General features: G+C 45.4%; 1 protein-coding gene across 1 annotated transcript in view; it reads left to right on the top strand.

Moving 5' to 3' along the window:
* PLXNA4 (plexin A4) overlaps positions 1-21,417 on the top strand; it is a 635,072-nt gene that overhangs the window by 325,549 nt on the left and 288,106 nt on the right. The window contains exon 4 of the mRNA XM_073002484.2: positions 5,286-5,417. Within this exon, the coding sequence (XP_072858585.2) occupies positions 5,286-5,417 (132 nt within the window). The remainder of the gene's footprint in view (positions 1-5,285; positions 5,418-21,417) is intronic.

Genomic DNA, 21,417 nt, shown 5'->3' with positions numbered 1-21,417 from the left:
GATGAAATTTTGAGATAGGGGGATTCAGCTGTGCCATCGTAGAATCATGAAGTTGGAAGGAGCGTGTAAGACCATCGAGTCCCACCTCCTGTTCAATGCAGGAGTATAAATCAAAGGATACCTGCCAGGTAGCTGTCTGAATTCACTCCAGCTTAAATTGGGATGGGCATCTGTCTTTCTTTGTTCGTGTCAGAAACACCATACAGTAGTACAATTAACAAATACAACGGTGCCTCACTAGACAGTTTCCCTGCATGACAGTTTTTTTGCTAGACATTGACTTTTTGCGATCGCGATAGCAGTTCGCAAAACAGTGATTCCTATGGGGGAATTTCGCTGGACAATGTTTGGTCCCTGCTTCACCTACATAGGGGACGTGGTGGCGCTGCAGGCTAAACCACAGAAGCCTGTGCTGCAGGGTCAGAAGACCAGAGTCATAAGATCGAATCCACGCAACAGAGTGAGCTCCCGTTGCTTGTCCCAGCTCCTGCCAACCTAATGGTTTGAAAGGATGCAAATGCAAGTAGATCAATAAGGACCACCTCAGTGGGAAGGTAACAGCGTTCCGTGTCTAAGTCGCATTGGCCATGTGACCATGGAAGATTGTCTTCCGATGAAACGCTGGCTCTATGGCTTGGAAACAGGAATGAGCACCGCCCCCTAGAGTCAAACACGACTGGACAAAAATTCTCAAGGGGAACCTTTACCTTTACCTTTACCTTCGCAAACCGATTTTCGCTAGACAATGATTTTGACAGCTTCCTCCATGCTCGCAAAACAGGTGTTTTCGGGACGGTTTGCAAAGCGGCTTTCCTATGGCTGATCTTCGCTAGACAATGACAATTCTTCTCCATTGGAACACATTAAACAGCTTTCAATGCATTCCAATGGGGAAATGCTTTTCACTAGACAATAATTTTGCTAAACAGCGATTTCAGTGGAACAAATTATCATCGTCTAGCGAGGCACCACTGTATATTGGTATTTTTCACCTAATAAACATCAAGAGCATTTGGAGCAGCTAACATCAAGTCTTTGATATGCATGAAGTTGCCTGTTCTTCTCTGCACTCACAAAGGATAATGTCAGTACAAACACACATGTGCACACACATAGTCTTTTAAGGTTCACTTGGCCAACGCTGGTCTGTAAGCTACTAAGTGACATTCAGGTAACCCAGTTCTCCGTGTGGTTGGGGGCAAGATTTTCCTGGGAGTTCCCTCCATTTTAAGAGTAGGTAGTTCTTAAAATGAACAGAAATCCGGGGAAGTTCATTCTCTCCCCCCCCCCGCACATTATAGACCTGGCATTCTCTGCTGTTCCTTTGAGATTCAGAGGTGTTCTGAACTTCACCTTGATTTTAATCTGGAAAGGTCAGGAAGGTAGCTGAAGAGTGTGTGCGCATTTGCTGGGGACACTTTGAGTCATTGATTATTCGCTGCTAATAATTAGCTGCCTCTCTCCTTATGCCACTAGGTGTGACACCTGCCAGGTAATTGATTTTATCAATGGGGTGACTCCAGGGGTACAGAAATTATTCTGCAGTTTTCCGTGACTGCTATTTCAACCTGTATTGCATGGGCTGGACTGTAACACTCTGGGTGGCCCCGTCGCCTGCAGAGTAGCATAAGGACAAGACTGTGGTTCTTAGTTTCTGAGCTTGCATGCCCCAGCTGGTCCCCAATACTTTTCAAAGAGTATTATTCCTGGTGGAATCCTTTTGCTTTGTATTTTGACAGTGTTTCATAAAGGTAAGTGTAGGATCCAAAGTAAGGCCTAGGTATTTGGGGGTTAAACAGTGGTTGTACACCCTTTCCAGGTAACTTACCCATTAGGCTCATGATACGTCAAAAGTGACTTGAGAGCCACAATATGCCTTTCCTTGCATCGTGTGCCCCTTCCTCCAAGCTATGCCCCAGCATTGCAGTCAAGAAAGGAGCATTTCCAAGCTCAGATGAATCCGTACCTGAGAGTAAACACCAGTGAATACGTTTGGACTTCTTCGTGGGAAGGCTTATGTCAGATATGAACGGCTGCCGTCATGACCTACACAGCAGCAAAGGGTTCCATTCCTCTTCCCCCCCTTACAAAATGCATCGGCGTTCTGAAAGCTTTTGCTGCGTCTTTCACAGCTTACAAAGAGATCACTGACAAACCCACCCACCCCATCTTGCCTCAGATTGCCAGTTTCTGCGCTAAATAGAAATAATTACAATTTCCATGCCCTCTCTTTCCCCGGACACATTACGACTCCGTAATGAACGCTGGGCGATGAGTGCATTTATGTAGCATCAATATGCGATTCCTCAGAGGGTTCTACCTATTATTTTGGATCCTGTAGACCAGTGGTCCCAAACCTTTTTGACACCGTGAACCGGTTGGGGAGACGGAGGTCCATGTGTGGGGAGCGGGCGGCACCCCCTCACTCGCATGCATGCACAAAGAGATAGCATGCGGGCACTTGCACACATGTGCAAAGGGTGGGGGTGCTCATGTGGTGCACACTTGCACGCATGCGCAAAGGGGCTGTGTAGGGGGGCATGCGGGGGGGAGTGCACGGGAAGATCTGTCTCAGTGGCCCGGTCCAGCCAAGGCCATGGATTGACACCGGGCCGTGGACCGGGGGTTGGGGGCCCCTGCTCTAGACCAGCCATTCTCAACTTTTTTTCAGCCAGGGCCATAAACACAATATGAAAGAAATGTAAGCTGGATCGGGATTGTATAAGTCACTGAATGAACCTTATAAGGTGGTGGGTGGAGAATTGTTTCAAGTCTGTGGCCCCTTCAGATGTTCCAGAGGGCCCCATGAAGCCATATGGCCCCCGTTGACAATGGCTGGTCTAGACTTTTGTTGGCCTGAGTCGCTGGTGGTGCTACCTATCAGTCGGCCTGGCTTAGCACAAAAATACCCTTTTGGCCATCCATATATATAAATGGAAACGGTGCCTGCATCTTTAAAGATTAATAGTATTGTTTGCTCATTAAGGAGATCATTCCAAGCCTGCCTGAAGCTGGAACACTTGAACGCAGGCATCTGTTTGCTGCCGGGAGAGGATATTAATTGTCTTGATACTTCAGTGGATATAAATACAACCGCTAGCCCCAGATAATGTTCGAACAAACAAACAAACAGCTGCCAGGAAGGTCCCTCTGATGGTTGACCTTTGCCGAGCGCCGGGCGGCTGTTTTTAATAGCAACCTGCCTGGCAGAATAAAAATGAATGGCGAGCGGCTCGAGGGATGTAGAATGAATGTCGTTTATGTCAGGATCCTTCAGGGCTGCCAGATTGGCTTAGGGACAGGAGGTTGAATGTGCCAGTTCGTTGGTTAGGTGCACATCTGCATGGCTTCAGGTGTGTCTAAGGTTAAAGACAAATAAGTGTGTGTGCGTGTCCGTGTGTGCGTGTGTTCAGTTTATTTTACCATATAATTGAAAAAAAAATCCTCTATATTCTTGTATTTGAGTTCCGGCATGTGATTTCCTTTAGAATGGAACAAACCTATCCATTCTGAAGAAAATCAACCCTGGGTGCTCACTAGAAGGACTGATCCTGAAGCTGAGGCTCTAAGACTTTGGCCATCTCGTGAGAAGAGAAGACTCCCTGGAAAAGACCCTGATGTTGGGAAAGGAGAAGGGGACGACAGAGGACGAGATGGTTGGACAGTGTCATCGAAGCTACCAACATGACTTTGACCCAACTCCAGGAGGCTGTAGAAGACAGGAGGGGCCTGGCGTGCTCTGGTCCATGGGGGTCACGAAGAGTCGGCCACGACTAAACAACTAAACAACAACAGTGTGCAAGAAGAGGATGCTGGATAAGACCAAAACTAATCTAGTTCCAACTTATCTTCATACCTGAGCTCAGAAAAGCTGCCCTCTTGAACTACATCTCCCAGGCTCTCCTTCCTAGGGTAGCCACTGACTAGGCTGGCTCAAGGATTCAGGGGCTTTTAGTCCCCAAAAGTAGCTTTTTCAAATGGCGGTCCATGCAGTGGATGTCTACACAAAGCCCTCAAACTGTGCATGATGGTGATAGCCTCCTTCCAGACATGTTCTTCAACAGCTGGCATTCAAACACATTTTCTCCTACAGAATGGAAGTGGTATATACTGCCATTGTACAGAACAGTACCGTCTAACTGGTGGGATCCTAACCTGTGGGTTGCGAACCCCAGCGGGGTTGTAATATCTTTTCGGCAGTGTGTGTATGTGTACTGTATGTGTGTTTGGCCAACAGGCTTTACCTAACCAGGGGTTCTGTCCATAGGCCTGTGATAAAATGAATACTGAGTTGGGTTCCTAGAGAGGAAGGGAGTTGAGGGTGGAATGGGCTGTGCAGTAGAAAAAAACAACAAAAATGCCTCTCTCTCTCTCTCTCTCTCTCTCTCTCTCTCGTTGGGGGGGGGCAGAATGGGAGCAAGTGAACACTGAATTGCAAGCTCAGACAATAAGAGGGGAGAGACTCTTCCCCACTCCCTAAGGTAGTAGACATTGGGGTGGCAGTGTGATGTGCTGTCCAATAGCTGCCACTTTGGGTGGGGACCCTATGAATTAATGCTCCCCCACCCCCCCAAAAAAACTCCCTTCTAAAAACCTCACTTCCATCATACTAAATAAAAGCGGTGGTTTCTATATTGAGTCAAACCATCTCATGTTCTGTTTTCCTCTTTTGCTAGCATTATTGTCTTTTCCAAGGACGTTTGTCTTCTCACAACAGTTTAGCCCATTAAAAATGCCTTGTTATGCAATGGTGGCAAGGGGTTGCAGGTTATTTGGCTACTTTTTATTTTATTTTATTTATTTGTTTGATTTATATCCCGCCCATCTGGTCATACGACCACTCTGAGCGGCTTCCAATACAATACAATAAAATCAATAAAAACACATGGTTACATAGATCGAAAATTCAAGAAAATGAAATAAAAAGAAATAAAGGAGGAAATAAGAAAAAGAATCAGGTATTGACTGGAGGGAAGGCCTGAACAAACATCCTTTTTTTAGTTGGCTTTTAAAGATACCCAATGTAGGGGCCACATGAATCTCTGGATGAAGGTTATTCCAGAGGCGAGGAGCCACCACCGAGAAGGCCCGATTTCGTGTCTTTTCCTTCCGGGCCTCCCTCGGCATCAGGCTCCTCACCCAGGTGAGGGATCCCTGGGTGCCACCACCATGTACGGAGTAAAAGCGTTGAATACGTTCTTGAAATGCAGAAAAATAACAGAAGTTTTTTCCCCCCCACCATTCAGCTTTTTTCAATGTTGGTTTTCCTCTCTTTGATTTTCCAGATCCGCGTCGATGGCCCAGTCAGAGGCGCCCTTGAGTACGAGATTGTCCAAGTGGTGGATACGGCACCAATACTGCGGGATATGGTCTTTTCAGTAGATCACAAGTATTTGTACATCATGTCCGAGAAACAGGTGAGATGCATGGCTTTGGATGGCATTCTTTGATAAGGCTTCTCGCTTGCTGTTACCCCATCCTTGTTTAGATCCTGGGGTATGCACTAAACTGCTGGACTAATTAATGAGCAGTCAGAAGCTTCTGCAATGGGTTAATTTGCCTTCTGTAGACGTAACTAAGCAACAGCATTCTGGCCTCTGGTGACCATTTCTTTTGTCAGATAAGGAGATGTTGATGCTGGCAAAGTCTGAGCACGTTGCTGGCCCGGGGGCTTCACTTCTGCAAAGTTTTAATTGTGTTGGGAAGTACAGTTTTTGGATTGACTGGTTTAGTCTCATACCGAATAGGTCACAGGATGCTTCTAGCCTGAGGATGCTCAGGTGTGGGGGAAGTTGACTGAATCCGGATGCGACTTGCGAGCTTACATGGAAAATATTTCCACCTCATTAGCTGATTTTGCAGAACACTGACTTGGCAAAATCCGCGGAGATGATTCAATCCAATGATATCATGCTTTCTTATCTCATCCTGAAGGCCCTTCAGGCTTCTTTACCTTGGAAGCAAATGATTGGAAAGCTTGGAATGCACGTTGTGGGTGGGGGAAGATTTGGGAAAGGAAGGAACTGGCATGAGGATGGATTTTTGAGTCTTGCTACACAAGAGAAGCCCCTCAAGATATCTTTCTAGCTGCAATTGACACAGAAAGCCATTTCCTATTGGGGATCGTGGGTTTACGGCTTTCCAGCTGGAGATCATGAGGGCTGTAGTTGTCTTCTCGGGAATCATATCAGGTTTTCAATCAGGCAAATAGAATCTCAGTGCCTGAAGTGAAGGTTTACATCATCTGTGTTGCCATCGGTAAGGTGTGTATGAAGGTGTTGATTTGCAAGCCAAGGAGCCCAATTCCAGTCTGTTTCGGTCGCACTTCCCTGCTTTGCCCTTCTGTGAAAGCTTGATTTCCCTCACCCTCCTCCCCAGCCATGAATATTCGTACCTGGAATATGAGACGCAGAGAAAAGATGGGTGCCATTCACTCATTCATCTTCGTTAGCCGCCTAGCCATAAGATATAATTCACCAGTTGTGACAGCAGTGACACAGGATGGATGGTTTTGCTTTTCTGGCTGACGTTTTGCGTAAATGGAAATATTACTGCTGTTACTTTCCTCTGCCTGCCACCTGTTATCAATCCTTCCTTTGTTACCGAAGCTTTTGTTGGCAGGCTCAGGGCAAAACTGGATGGGCCGTCAATGAAGCCATTTGTTCCAACCATCTGTGGATGGACATTCGAGCCCTGGAATGACCGACTCACTCCCTGCCCCATCTGTAACAGCATGGGAAACAATAAACTTGACCAAGATTGTGTGTAGGCACATGATGATAGCATGTCTCCCCAACCAGTCTGGATGAAAACCTTGGAGGAAGGGCTGATTTTCTCTGTGTGTGTGCGTACAGGGGAATGAACCAATTTGAAAGTATGTGTGAAAGAACTGTGTGTGCGCACACATATGTGTGTTTGTCCTGCCCATATCCATCAATGACCCACCTATATCCCCCACCCATGTCGCCCGCAAAAAGTTTTCATGGGGGCCAGACTGTTACATCCCTGAAATTCTCAAAGCTTCCCCATGGAAGGGAAAAGCATGATTCATTCCCCTGCAAGGAGACTAGGAGGATGCAGTGTCTGGTTTTTATAGAGCAACATTGATACAAAAGGGATGTGGTGGTGCTGTGGGTTAAACTGCAGAAGCCTCTGGGCTGCAAGGTCAGAAGACCAGCCGTCGTAAGATTGAATCTATGTGACGGAGGGAGCTCCCGTTGCTCGTTCCATCTCCTGCCAACCTAGCCCCCCTTTATTAAGTAGCCCCCCATGTCTTAGGGGCTACTTAATAAAGAAACAAACCAGCCCCTTCTCTGCCTTGAAAACTGGAACAAAGATATTGTTTGTTCCAGTTTGTTTGTTGACATTTCCCCACATTCTCCATAAAAGCTGATCTTGAGTGGATATTCAAAAAATGATAGGCCCACCAAATATTTGGTATCTGAGCTTTATCTCAATATTTTATAGCATTTGGTAGTTCACCATGTCATGACATTTTGTGTTCAGTTCTGTAGAATAGCTGACATGTAGTGGTGTTTAGATCCATCTGAATTCACTGACAGCTGAAATGCAGCCGAGTAGGACAGATCCTGAAGCGGGGGCTCCAATACTTTGGCCATCTCATGAGAAGAGAAGACTCCCTGGAAAAGACCCTGATGTTGGGAAAGTGTGAAGGCAAGAGGAGAAGGGGATGACAGAGGACGAGATGGCTGGACAGGGTCACCGAAGGGACCAACGTGAATTTGACCTACTTCCGGGCGGCAGGGAAAGACAGGAGGGCCTGGTGTGCTCTGGTCCATGGGGTCACAAAGAGTCGGACACAACTTAACGACTAAACAACAACAAATTCAGCTGAAGTGTAGCTTTAGTCCTGCTAGTCCAACACTGGAGGCACTCAAGAGAAAACAGGACACCCACCGGTCCGTTCTGGTTTGATTTGGATTCCTGCCTTGATTGGGGGATGGGCTTGATAGCCTTAGAGGCCCCTTCCAACTCCATGATACTATGATTCTATGGTAAGCATAGGAACCTGTGAGAATTGTTAGGAGCTGCGCAGAATGATTTGCGGTTAATTGTCTCATGTCCTCTAGCACAATGGTCCCCAACCTTGAACTTCAACTCCCAGAAACCCTGGCCAGCAGAGGTGGTGGTGAAGACTTATGAGAGTTGTAGTCGAAGAACATCTGGAGTCCCAAGGTTGGGGAACCACTGCTTTAGCAGCTCTCTTCCTCACTTTGGGAATTTAGACCTCCAGATGGGAGCTCGAGTCCAGAAATGCCTGGAGAGCATCTGGTTGTCTCTCCCTGCTAGAGTTTGAGACTGGCCTGTAGGAGACCAAGAGCGTCTTCTCCCTGAGTCATAAAATAGCTGCAGTTGCAAAAATATCCATAAATTCACGAAAACTGTGAATAATGTAGTGAATTCAGCTGCATTCAAGTTTTCGCCGACCCGGGAGATTCTGTTTCATTCCTCACTTTGTTTTAATTCTCTGTCTTTAATTCCCTTCCTCATCCCCTCCCGCGCGGCTTCAATTCTCCAAATGAGATTGGACTACATTCCGAGCCAAACAGATTGGCCATCTTCTTCTTTCAATGTTGTGAGGGGTCATTGTCTCAGAGCGGCTCGGAGATTCATCCTGTATATCTCATCCTCAAGGAATTTAGTTAACAAATCTAGCACATCTTGATCTCTGTCTCTTTCCCCAAACTCCGTGACAGCAGGGGAGCAGGGAAGGGGAGAAGGGGCACAGAGAGGAAATCTAAGAAGCTTGGTGATTACATATGAATCCTAGGAGCTGGATAATCCGTGGCTCTGTTAAACAGCTGTCTCCTCTAATTCCACTGACAGCCAGACCCCGTTCTCCTGAAGACCTCCCATTTTCCAGGTCACTTCCAAATACTGGTTTATTAACCGATTTCTCCCCCCCTCCAGGTTTGCTATTACTCTTTCCAATTCCGGGTATCGGCCAACACATCAACCATCAGCCCAGGAATTGCAAATCTAATCTACACACCTCGTGGGGGGTGGGGTGGGGGTTTGTTCCCATTTAAGGCTCTGCGTGTTTTCAGGAGAACTCCAAGGTTTGCTGAAAATGCTTTTTTTTTTAAGCTGGTGCTCGAGGGAAAATGAAATGGAGCAAACGGAATGTAATTATAAGCTATAGAGACAACCCACTCCCCGGAGGAAGTCTTGGTGGAGGGGGAAGGGGATGGAAAAAACAACTGGATAGGCTGCTGCAGAAATGAGAAGGATGGAAAAGTCCAGTGACCTGCGACTCCCAAAGAAAAGGAGTTGGCCATATTTGTACAGTGGTGCCTCGCATAGCGAGGTTAATCCGTTCCGGATTAACCTTCGCTATGTGAAAACATCGCTGTACGGATCAAAAAAAGCCATTGGAACGCATTAAACATCATTTAATGCGTTCCAAATCGGCAGAAAACTCACCGTACAGTGATGTTTTCCGGGTCCGGCAGCCATTTTTGTGCCCTCAGTAAGCGAGGGGAGGGTGTGAAAACACTGCGCGCGGCCATTTCGGCCACAGGGAGACCACAGATCAGCTGTTTGGCGGGTCCAAAATGGCCGCCAGAACACCCAAAATGGCCGCGCACAGCGTTTTCGCGCCCTCCCCTCGCTTACCAAGGGCACGAAAACGCTGCCCGCGGCCGTTTCGGTGGCCATTTTGGACCCGCTGAACAGCTGATCCGCGGGTCGCAAAGCGAAGGTCGGTAAGCGAAACGCTTACCGATCTTCGCTATGCGAATTTCGCCCATTGGGGCTGACACGATGCCTTCGCATTAGCGATCCCGGAAGAGGGATCGCTATGCGAATTCATCACTGTACGGGGCGCTCGTTAAGCAAGGCACCACTGTATCATGGTGCGGAGGAATTTTAAGGGGACCCATGATCGAAGCAACCAACATGAATTTGACCCAACTCCTGGGGGCAGTGGAGGACAGGAGGGCCTGGCGTACTCTGCTCCATGGGGTCACATGGACATGACTGAACGACTAAACAACGACAATGAAGGGTGAATCCAGATCCTTTTTCACCCTTGCCGTGTAATGACAGGAAAAGATGGAGCGACACATTTATACTTTCCTTTGAGTGTTGAGAACCTGGAAGGGCAGGGACAAAAGATGGGCCTCATGGAGATTTTCAACATGAATTTGTCTCTCTTGGTGGTAATATTAGAATTTGAGGTCAGCCAATGAAACTGCACTGCAGTAATCCCATTGAACTGAAAGGGTGCCATGTGGTCATTGCAAAATACAAATGCAAGAACAAGCGATACTTTGATAGACCGTTAAAATCATCGTACAGTACATGAGCTTTTTTCAACAGTAATTTCAAAACTGATCGGGGAAAACATGAATAACTAATGGCCTGGATATCACTCTCAGGATTGTATAGGATTGCAACCCTAATACAGTGGTGCCTCGCTTAACGGTTGCCTCGTTAAACGACGAAACCGCGCAAAACAATGTTTTAATAGGCAAAATTCACTTCCCGACGATCGGTTCCCTGCTTTGGGAACTGATTTTTCGTGAGATGATGTTTTTAAAACAGCTGATTGGTGGCTTCAAAATGGCCGCCCGCTGTGTAAAATGGCTCCCCGCTGTGTTTTTGGATGGATTCCTTGCACTACAGGCACCAAAAATGGCCACCCCTATGGAGGATCTTCGCTGGACGGTGAGCTATTCAGCCCATTGGAATGCATTGAACGGGTTTTCAATGCGTTTCAATGGGATTTTTTTATTTCGCTTAACAAGGATTTCGCTCTACAGCGATTTTGCTGGAACGGATTATCCTCGTTAAGCGAGTCAACACTGTATTGGAATTTTTTGCCAGTAGACGTGATGGCTGTGGTGGTCACCAGCTGTGGTGGCTTCTTCGAAGTAGACAAAGCAAGTTCACAGAGCATGGCGGTAACATAGCTACAAGTCATCACAGTTGAGTGAAGTATTGATGTTTAGAGGTAGTACAGTGGACCCTCTACTTACGGAATTAATCCATATTGGAACGGTGGCTGCAAGTTGAAAAGTCTGTAGATCGAATCTCCATTGACCTACAATGCATTGAAAACTGATTAATCCCATAGCTGGCAGTTTTTATTCTATTTTTGTTCCATTTTGGTTTTTTTCTGGTCTGTAAGTCGATTCTCCGGCTGCAAGTCGAATCTAAATTTTGCGGCCAGAGAAGTCTGTAACTTGAAAAGTCTGTGAGTCGAGCCGTCTGTAAGTCGAGGGTCCACTGTATGTGCCCAGATATGAGGAGGACATACAAAGAGGAATAAGCACACCTTGCTACGAGCTCTTTCTCAACAGTTGAATAAGGAGCCACCTGTCCATTTTCTATCATTGCTATTCATGAGCAACAGGGGAAGAAAATTCAAAATCCTTCTCTCTGTGTCCTGTGTTTCCTATCACTGACAGCCAAAAGAATGACCAAATTCAGTTTCCTCTTGTCAAGTCTCTTCCTTGCATTCTTCTTAAGCTTTTAGAAAAATAGTGGTGCCTCGCTAGACAGTTACCCCGCATGACAGTTTTTTCGCTAGACATTGACTTTTTGTGATCGCTATAGTGATTCGCAAAACAGTGATTCCTATGGGGGAATTTCGCTGGACAATGTTTGGTCCCTGCTTCGCAAACCAGTTTTCGCTAGACAACGATTTTGACAGCTCCCTCTGCACTCGCAAAACAGGTGTTTTCGGGACCTAAGCTTCGCAAGACAGCGATTTAAACAGCTGATCGCAAAGTGGCTTTCCTATGGCCGATCTTCACTAGACAACAATGATTCTTCCCCATTGGAACGCAATAAACAGGTTTCAAAGCATTCCAATGGGGAAATTCATCAGTCCATATTGTTTTTTAGCCAGGATCCACAACTTACCTGTTTGGATGAGAAATGCTGTTACATAAAAGTTTTCAGGAAGTGTCAGCAGGAGAAGGTCCTGGCCTGCATGAACTGCCTGGAGTTCTCAGGTTTACTAGTACTGTACAAGAAACATTAGGTCAGATGAGGTAGCTCTTTGGTTATGTTCTTAGAACAACTACCAATTGTACTGATACAATAGTAATTCTTCGGCTGCCTTGAACTGATCAGTCGAGACGTGAGTATATAATTCAAGTAACCAATCAGCTGACAAATATATGTCTAGCAATTATTGAAAAAAGATCACATGGAACTTCTAGGAGGTTCTTGTTCATCTCTAGACGATTGAACCAATCAAACCAAGGGCTTATCTACACAACAGATTAACCCCTTGATATACATGGCAGTTTTTCAGTGCCGTTGGAAAGTCATGTGATGGTCACATGGTAAATGGGCCACTGTCTGTGTCTCCTTGAGATAGTGGCTAAGGCGTTGCCTTTTTCTATTGCTCCTCTTGGAAAACTGTTAATGCCTTTTAAGCTGTACTGTAGGGGCCTCTACAGGCTTTTAAAATCATTTAATTTGGGGCTTCCCCACTCTGCCCTCACACTGGCTTCTTTCCCCAACTGATGGGGTGAGTTGAGGGAAAGAGAGAAGACAAAGCTGTTTGTTCCTTTAGAAACGCTGGTTACTTCTGTCCGTTTAAGGATTTGCTCCAGCTGTTCCCATTTGTACTCACAAAATACACCACAGAAATGAAAAGTGCCCGGGAGTGATCCTATATAAAAACCATGTGGATCCATGCATTAAAATAAAAGACCCTCTCAGGGGGAGGTTAAATGATGTGCTTCTGAATAGAATAACATGACTCCAAGCAGAAAAAAAACAACAACCTGAGATCCACTGTGCATGTTGTGATCCACTTTTTTAAAAACATCAATAGAATTGCAGCTTTGTTGTTGTTGTTTAGTCGTGTCCGACTCTTCGTGACCCCATGGACCAGAGCACGCCTGGCCCTCCTGTCTTCCACTGCCTCCTGGAGTTGGGTCAAATTCATGTTGGTTGCTTCGTTGACCCTGTCCAACCATCTCATCCTCTGTCATCCCCTTCTCCTCCTGCCCTCACACTTTCCCAACATCAGGGTCTTTTCCAGGGAGTCTTCTCTTCTCATGAGATGGCCAAAGGATTGGAGCCTCAGCTTCAGGAAACAAGCTATTTTACCAGTGCAATCACAGCTTCAGTTAGCTGTTGATGCTACGGTTCCTGTTCATTTAATGGGCCAACTCTTTGGGACTGACCCAAGATATTTGAGAGAGAAGAAAGGAGCTTGGAGAAGAACCCAAATCTCTATAAGGTAAAGGTAAAGGTTCCCCTTGACAGTTTTTTGTCCAGTCATGTTCGACTCTAGGGGATGGTGCTCATCCCCGTTTCCAAGCCATATAGCCAGCGTTTTGTCCGAAGACAGTCTTCTGTGGTCACATGGCCAGTGCGACTTAGACACGGAACGCTGTGACCTTCCCACCGAGGTGGTCCCTATTTATCTACTTGCATTTGCATGCTTTCGAAACGCTAGGTTGGCGGGAGCTGGGGCAAGCGACGGGTGCTCACTCCGTTGCGTGGATTCGATCTTATGACTGCTGGTCTTCTGACCCTGCAGCACATGCAGCGCCACCACGTCCCTATAGTCTCGTGGAAAACATAGGAACTTAAGGTCCTTCCATTGGTGTTGTATCATAGCTGTCATCAGTGCTGGCCAATGTGGACAATGATCAGATGAGATGGAAGCTGTAGTTGAATAAACGTGGGGCATCCACATGTTCTCCGGTCTTCTTCACCACTGGCCTGTTGGAGGAAAGGAAGATGCTTGTTCTCTTCTTCAGGGTTCTGTCCTCGTCCTTTTCATGGAGAGGTGGTTTCTTTGTTTCATTCCTCATGCCCCAATCCTACGACACTCCTCTCCTTTCTCAACGAATATTACAAGCTCCAAGTCTCTCCCCCCCCCCTTGCCTCAGGCCATTAACTTCCAGACTGGTCATTATGAACTGCTTGTCAGTGACTGATTGCTCAGGGCTTTTTCCGCTTAGGAAAATGTGGAGCTGATTGCTAGCCTGACCCCGTTTGACCCCTGGAATTTGGAGTTCAACCTGGGTTTTAGGAATAATAAACTTGTATAATTAGCAGGGAAAACTGCTGGTGATGGGGGTGGAGGAGGGGGGTGTAATTGATTGGAAACAGCAGTCAGTCATACTTGATCTGTCTCAAAACAGGCCTTAGGTTTTCCACTTTGCTGGGGAAATTATCCTGGTGCCTGCCATTCGCTATTCACTCTCTTATTGGAGAGCGAATAACGGAGTTGCCCCCAAAATTCACTTAACATAATATTGAGCAATAATTTATAGGTTGCTTTTGGGGCATAACTTCTGTGGGATATTAGAGGAAGCCAAATTTTTCAAAAAGATCAATACAGTTTCTCAGTAAAGATTGTAATGAATCCATATTACATTTCGGTATGTTCCCCCCACCCCATAGATTGCTGGTTTAGGATCATTTTTCCTCTTTAAAGGAAGATAGAGATGGGTGAGGAATTCATTGAGTTCACATTTAGGTGGGAGCATATCAAATTTGTGCCTCCCAAATGTGACAGTCAGCTCGAATGTGACCTGCTATTGAAATATATGCCTTTCTGAAGTTGGAGATGCGGTTTGCAAAGCACACAAACACACACAGTGATTTGGAAAAGTAGCACAAAACACTTTAATCATGGTAACGTGCTCCGAATAGAGGACTTGGAACAGTGTCTCGTGTGGCCAATTCAAGAGTGACCATCCCTTCCTCATTGAGGACAAATACAGTCTGTCCCCTGTCCAGCTCCCTGATTCTGCTGGTTTTGGGACTGCCTCTTTGCCTTGGCCTGCTGAACAAGGGTCTCTTCAAATTGGGAGAGGCCATGCTGCACTGCCTGCCTCCAGGCTGAAAGCTCAGATGTCAGGGTTTCCCATCGGTTGAGGTCCATTCCTAAGGCCTTCAGATCCCGCTTGCAGATCTCCTTGTATCGCAGCTGTGATCTCCCTCTGGGGTGCTTTCCCTGCACTAATTCTCCATACAGGAGATCTTTTGGAATCCGACTATCAGCCATTCTCATGACATGCCCAAGAAAACGTAGACGTCACTGTTTCAGTAATATACACATCCTAAAAATTATTAATACAAAGATTTTATAAAGATTCGAGAAGGGAATTCAGAATCCTATGTAGAAACAAGACAGAATAAATTATAAAGTGGAAAAAAAATGAGAACCTGTATGAAACCAAGCTTAAAATATTTACTCGTCTCTTAAAAGGATGCTTTGTTCTGTTCACAGCACATTTATTTTGTTTTTATAACTCCAATATGGACCTTTCACACAGTCTTATTCCGCACTTCAATGGCTGATAACGTTTTTCTCTGCTTAGTCCACATTCAATGCTATCATGAAAGATCAAAAGATGAAATAGTGTGTTAATCAAAGCTTCTGGGTGAGACGAGGGCTTAATATCTTCTCTTTCAAATAATGGGGGCTACTATCCTAAACTGTGTTTCAATACAGTGAGCGTTTGCCCAAGACATGCTAGACTATAAGTGGATCAACTGGACTTCAGGATCTGTTTGCAGTATTGCAAGTGATGTTAGGATGGAAACTCTCAGTTCTATGCAATCAAAAAAAAATAAAATAAATTAAGTCCTGGCCCCTTGGCAAGGGCAGAGCTGCTATCGTATAACAACCCCTGGACTGCGTTGAGAACTTGTTTGTCTGTTGTGAACCTCAGCCGACCATTGGCTAAGATGCCGTGATGTCATAGAATGCTGAGGGAACTGCCAAGACAAGACATTTTCTCTTGGAAATCAGCCAAGTGTAGGGTCGTTGATCCTACCAATATGGCTTTGACCAAACTCCGGGAGACAGGAGGGCCTGGCGTGCTCTGCTTCATGGGGTCACAAAGAGTTGGACACGACTTAATGACTAAAGAACAAGGATCTTTCAAATGTTGGGTTGGCCTATGGAAAAAGCACAGACAGGGTCTTGGGACGAGAATCTGTGTGTTGTTCTTGGGACATGAGGCGGTGGATGGCTAAGAAAGCAGATCGGAGCTGTTTTCCACAGATATAATTGAAATGGCATTTGCTCGTGTCAGATCTCAAGCCTAGAAACATATTGACTGCAATGACGGGCTGCTGTAAATGGGCAGGTCTGGACAAGGAATATATAACTGTCACCTCCTTTCTGCCCAGCCGGGGGAAGAGGAGGCTGGGGGGGGCGCGGGTGGAGTGCGTGGCGCCAGCTGCTGCTTAACGACACACATCTCCATTATCTTAGTGTGTCCGAAAATGGGCCTGGAAACTGATGAGGTGCTATTTCGGTAATGGAGTTATTGAGATAATAGAATTAGAATTGTATTTGTGGGGGAATGGGTGGGAGATGTCATATCCTGTCATTTGAGGGCTTTTCTTGACCCTGCCACACACAATCCTGCCCTCTTTCATCCAAGTGAGGTGTTCTCACCCAACTCCCTGGAGCAGAGTTGGGTGCGGATGCTGCTGTTGCCACTCTGAGGGGTAAGAAGCAGGGGCACATGGGCTTCGGGGTGGCTCAGATGTCACCAAACTTGCAAAAACAGGGGAGAGGGGAAAACGATGCCACTCAGACTCATTTGACTGGGCACAGAAATGCGAGTCTCTAGGCTGGCACTTCTTGCTTCAAGCATTTCTGACCTCCTTATGCTTATTTTTATGAGAGAGAACCACTCTTTTCAGGAATTGGATGCATTCATCATGCATCTCAGTAGTACAATGAGTGCTTAATGTCATTAATATTCTTTGCATGTTCTTTTGCAAACAGAACCTCCAACCGTAACTCAATTTAAGCTTTGCCCAGTGGCGTGAGACATGTCTCTCCTGTTTCTGCCCTGCTGAACTCTGTCCTCCATTCTGGGCGGTACATGTCAAGCTTCTAACTTTAATAATAATAATTGTGTGCCGTCAACTCAATGCTGACTTACGGTGACCAGAGTTTCCTAGATAAAGACTCAGAAGTGCATTACCATTCCCTTCCTCCAGGGGCAGCCTTGGGATGGTGCAGCTGGCCCAAGGCCACCCAGGCTGGCTCTTCTCCCAAACGGCACAAGAGGGGAATCGAACTCCCAACGTCTGGCTCGCCTAAATCACTGAGCTAGCCAGCCAGCTAACTTTGGCAAAATGTCATCTGGACTTTGCACAGGCAAAAACATATATGTCTGTGTGGCTCGGGCACATAGATGCCCTTGCCACGTTGAGTCAAGGTCTTGACTTCTGCAGAGTTGTAGAAAGTTATCTTTCAGATTACAATAGATTTCTGAGCCAGGTTTTCTAGATCCACTAGCCTACGGTAGCATCATGAAGTAGCAGAGCATAGCTTTTGGACACGCTTTCCTTTCAAAGTGTTCAACAAACCTGGCCTTGTGGACAGAGAGTTGGGAGAGAACGTACAGATGAATGGGTTGAAAGTCACCTTGACGCCGAAGAGGCTTGAAAATTTAATGCTCCCTACCAAATATTGACTCCGCCGGGCATCTGAGCAAGCCCTCGGTAACATCCATCGATACAGGGCTGACGTCTGTGCAGATAAAGTAGCTGCTTTGCCTTCTCTCCAGAGTGGGTGTCTGCTCCTTTTCTCCCTTGCTGTTCTTGTTTGATCCAAAATCCTCACAGTGGAGTAGAGGGGGGGAAAAAACTCAGAAGGATACATTTCCTTATGTGGGTTATTGATGATGTCTTAAGTAGTGAAAGGTTTTCAAGACAAATCCGACCATTTCTTGCTTGTTCCATGAGTTTTCCTCTGCTGCATCCCCTGACTGCTTGGTGCAGAGCTGAAGACAATCGGCTATCTCCCTCCAAAGGGAATATAGAAAGAATTGTACATTTTTTTATAGCATGGTACTAGCTTCCAATAGAATGTTGTCTTTTGATACGTCCATGTTCATAAACCTGAAAGCTATTGCTTAGCAGCCAAAGAAGGCACAGAGCAAGTATCTTGCTGTTTTAACATGTCAGATGGGGAAAGTGCGGGCAATGACTTCATGCGGATATGGGTTTTAGACAATTGGAAAGTTAATTATCATCAGACGTGGTTGATTGAGATAGGGTGAGAGAACATAATAACTCTGATGGGTATGCATCTCTAAGTGAACCGTGTGTGCAACTAAGACATGGAGATCTGTGTTGCCGAAACTATTCTGCAGTCCAGTTGTGCAGAATACCAGCTTCTTAATTAGAAGGTGATAAAACATTATTTCTCCAGAGACACCTTCCTACATTCATAGCTGTTGCAGAAGATTTTTTAAAAATTCTTTTGGGAACCAGATTTCAAACCCACCTATTGCGAAGCAGGTGTTTTCCCTTCTTTATTTACGTATCAGATTTTATTTTTGGCCCTCAGTGGAGCACTTTAATGAAGCTCAAATTAGAATACTTTCAACAGCTGTAAGATATCATTAAGGCTCACCATTCATGCCAAAAAATAATAGGATAGGTAGAAAATGTTTTTTTCTGTTCTGTGCCATCAAGTTGCTTCTGACAGGTGGCACCCTTAATAAGTTTTTTGAGGTTGGTGAGAGGTTTCAGGGGTAGTTTACTATTGGCACGGTTCTAGTGAATTTCTTTGGACTGGTTAGAATTTGAACCCAGGTCTCCCGAGTCTTAGTCCAACATTTATCCGCTGTATCACACTTGGATCTGATTTTGAAGATACATCTACAAAATCAATACTACTACTAAAGGCAGTCTTTTTTTCCAGTCCAGGATCAGAACAGTTGTTTTCAGGAGTTGAAGTTGAGTTGACACGTTGAGATCTCCTGCTCCAAAACTCCCCTTTCAGCTTCTGCCTCTATAACCCCATTGGCATCACTCAGTTATACATAATGATTAGAACATTTAGTTAGTGAGATGGTCCTTCCTGCTATTTAAACCCGACTCCTTCGCTTAAAAGGGACGTGGTGGCGCTGCGGGCTAAACCACAGAAGCCTCTGTGCTGCAAGGTCAGAAGACCAAGCAGTCGTAAGATTGAATCCACGTGATGGAGTGAGCTCCCGTTGCTTTTCCCAGCTCCCACCAACCTAGCAGTTCGAAAGCATGCAAATGCGAGTAGATAAATAGGGACCACCTCGGTGGGAAGGTAACAGCATTCCGTGTCTAAGTCACACTGGCCAGGTGACCACGGAAGATTGTCTTCGAACAAAACGCTGGCTCTACGGCTTGGAAACGGGGATGAGCACTGCCCCCCAGAGTCGGACACGACTGGACAAAAATTAGCAAGGGGAACCTTTACCTTTACCTTTACCTTCACTTAAAATGAGGCTTTTCTTCTAGCCCGCTGCATTCTCTGATTCTTTGCTTTTGGGCCTGCTGTTCATGATTCTTAAAGTCAGGGATATTCTCCCCCACGTACTCCAGTGTTGTACCCCACCACATTCTTGTTGTCCCCCACCACATCCTTGCAAACCTCATTAATCTAGGATCCAGCTGTAAAATTTGTAACTTTTGCTCAGGATTATTTAACAATAAAGAACCGTGGATGGTTGTTGTAGGTTTCTCTGGCTGTTTGGCCATGTTCTGGAACACAGCCAAACAGCCCGAAAAACGTACAACAACCATTGGATCCTGGCCATGAAAGTCTTCGAGAATACAAAGAACAACTGAGTTTGCCACTTTTAGTTTTGTTGTTGATCTTCTTTTCCTGCCTTATATTTGCTTTATTTCATTATTCCACTAGCCTTGGTTGTTTTCAAATTCAGAACAGAGACCCTCACGGATGTTGTTGTTTAGTCCTGTCCGAGTCTTCGTGACCCCATGGACCAGAGCGCGCCAGCCCCTCCTGTCTTCCACTGCCTCCTGGAGTTGGGTCAAATTCATGTTGGTCGCTTCGATGACACCGTCCAGCCATCTCGTCCTCTGTCATCCCCTTCTCCTCTTGCCTTCACACTTTCCCAACATCAGGGTCTTTCCCAGGGAGTCTTCTCTTCTCATGAGATGGCCAAAGTATTGGAGCCTCCGCTTCAGGATCTGTCATTCCAGTGAGCACTCAAGCTTGATTTCCTTCTGAGACCCTCACGGATACACTAAGACTAATATATGCATATTCAGCCAGGTAAAAGGTGATTTTTTGAACAATTAAGAATAATTGCATTTTCCCCCTTTCTTCAAAAGTTTAATGTGTGAGATCCAGATGAGAAATCTCCCAAGCTGGGTCATGGAATAAACTGATGTATGTTTAAAAGACTTGCAGTCAAGGAGTAAACTAACATGAAAGTGTTTGGAAACTTCTTCTTTATTCATGTAAATTATCAGTTTTTGGAAATCCGAAAGCTCCACGTGAACGTTCAGATTCAAAGCTATAGATCTTCCATGCAGTTTAAGAAAATATAATTGAATTACACTGTGATATTCAAAAACCAATGATTTACTTAGATGCAGCAGGTTATAAATAAATATGAGTTCACACAATAGCTAACCTTTTTCATTTATTGAGGAGCTTGCAGCCTATTCTGTGTGAGCCCCACTCCATTCGGTGGGGCTTATTCCCAATTAAATAAATGCAGGATGAAGTCCTGATGAAAACTCACCCAGAAATAAATCTGAGGGAATGCAGCGAGGCTTCTGAACGTAGATGATAGCACTCTGTAAGTGTATCTTTTCTCTGCATCTTGCAACCTATACATCTCACTACTTCCTCACATTAAGAGAAGACTAATTTTAAAAGCATTTCCTCCGTTTTTCGTGATAATGCTGAAATCTATTCATTTATTTAAAATATTTTTACCCTGTCTTTCTCCTTAGAAGGACCCAAATCTAAGTAGTGATCATAATTTTAAACGCTTCTTTAGTTTAATGCAATCCTGATCCGTCTATTATACTGTCCTGTCCTATCCTGTCCTTTATTTTCTCAGCTGAAAACACTATAAGAAAGGTTTAGCAACTTAAAACTTCATTTCTGGTATAAAGAGTTGATTATTGATTCGTAGAATTATAAAATTATTGAGTTGGAAGGGGCCTCTAAGGTGATCAAGTCCACCCCCCTGCTCAAGGCAGGAATCCAAATCCAAGCAGATCTGACAGACAGTTGTCTAATTTTCTCTTGAATGCCTCCAGCATTGGATCGCTCACCACCTCCCCTTGAGGTCACGGGTTCTGTTGTCGTACTGCTCTAACAGTTAAGATGTTTTTCCTGATCTTCAGCCCAAATCTGGCTTCCTGTAGCTTGAGCTCATAGTTTATTTATTTATTTATTTGATTTATATCCCGCCCATCTGGTATATCAGAACCTGCCCCTCCTTGTTAGGATTATCTTTCAGGTACAGTGGTGCCTCGCTAGATGATGATAATCCATTCCACTGAAATTGCTGTTTAGCGAAATCATCGTCTAGTGAAAAGCATTTCCCCATTGGAATGCATTGAAACCTGTTTAATGAGTTCCAATGGGGAAGAATCGTCGTTGTCTAGCGAAGATCGTCCATAGGAAAGCCACTTTGTGAACCC

This window comes from Pogona vitticeps, chromosome 5 (assembly GCF_051106095.1).
Source record: "Pogona vitticeps strain Pit_001003342236 chromosome 5, PviZW2.1, whole genome shotgun sequence".
Taxonomy (NCBI): Eukaryota; Metazoa; Chordata; class Lepidosauria; order Squamata; family Agamidae; genus Pogona; species Pogona vitticeps.
The sequence above is the reverse complement of the archived record's forward strand: the minus strand, read 5'-3'. Positions and strand labels throughout refer to the sequence as shown.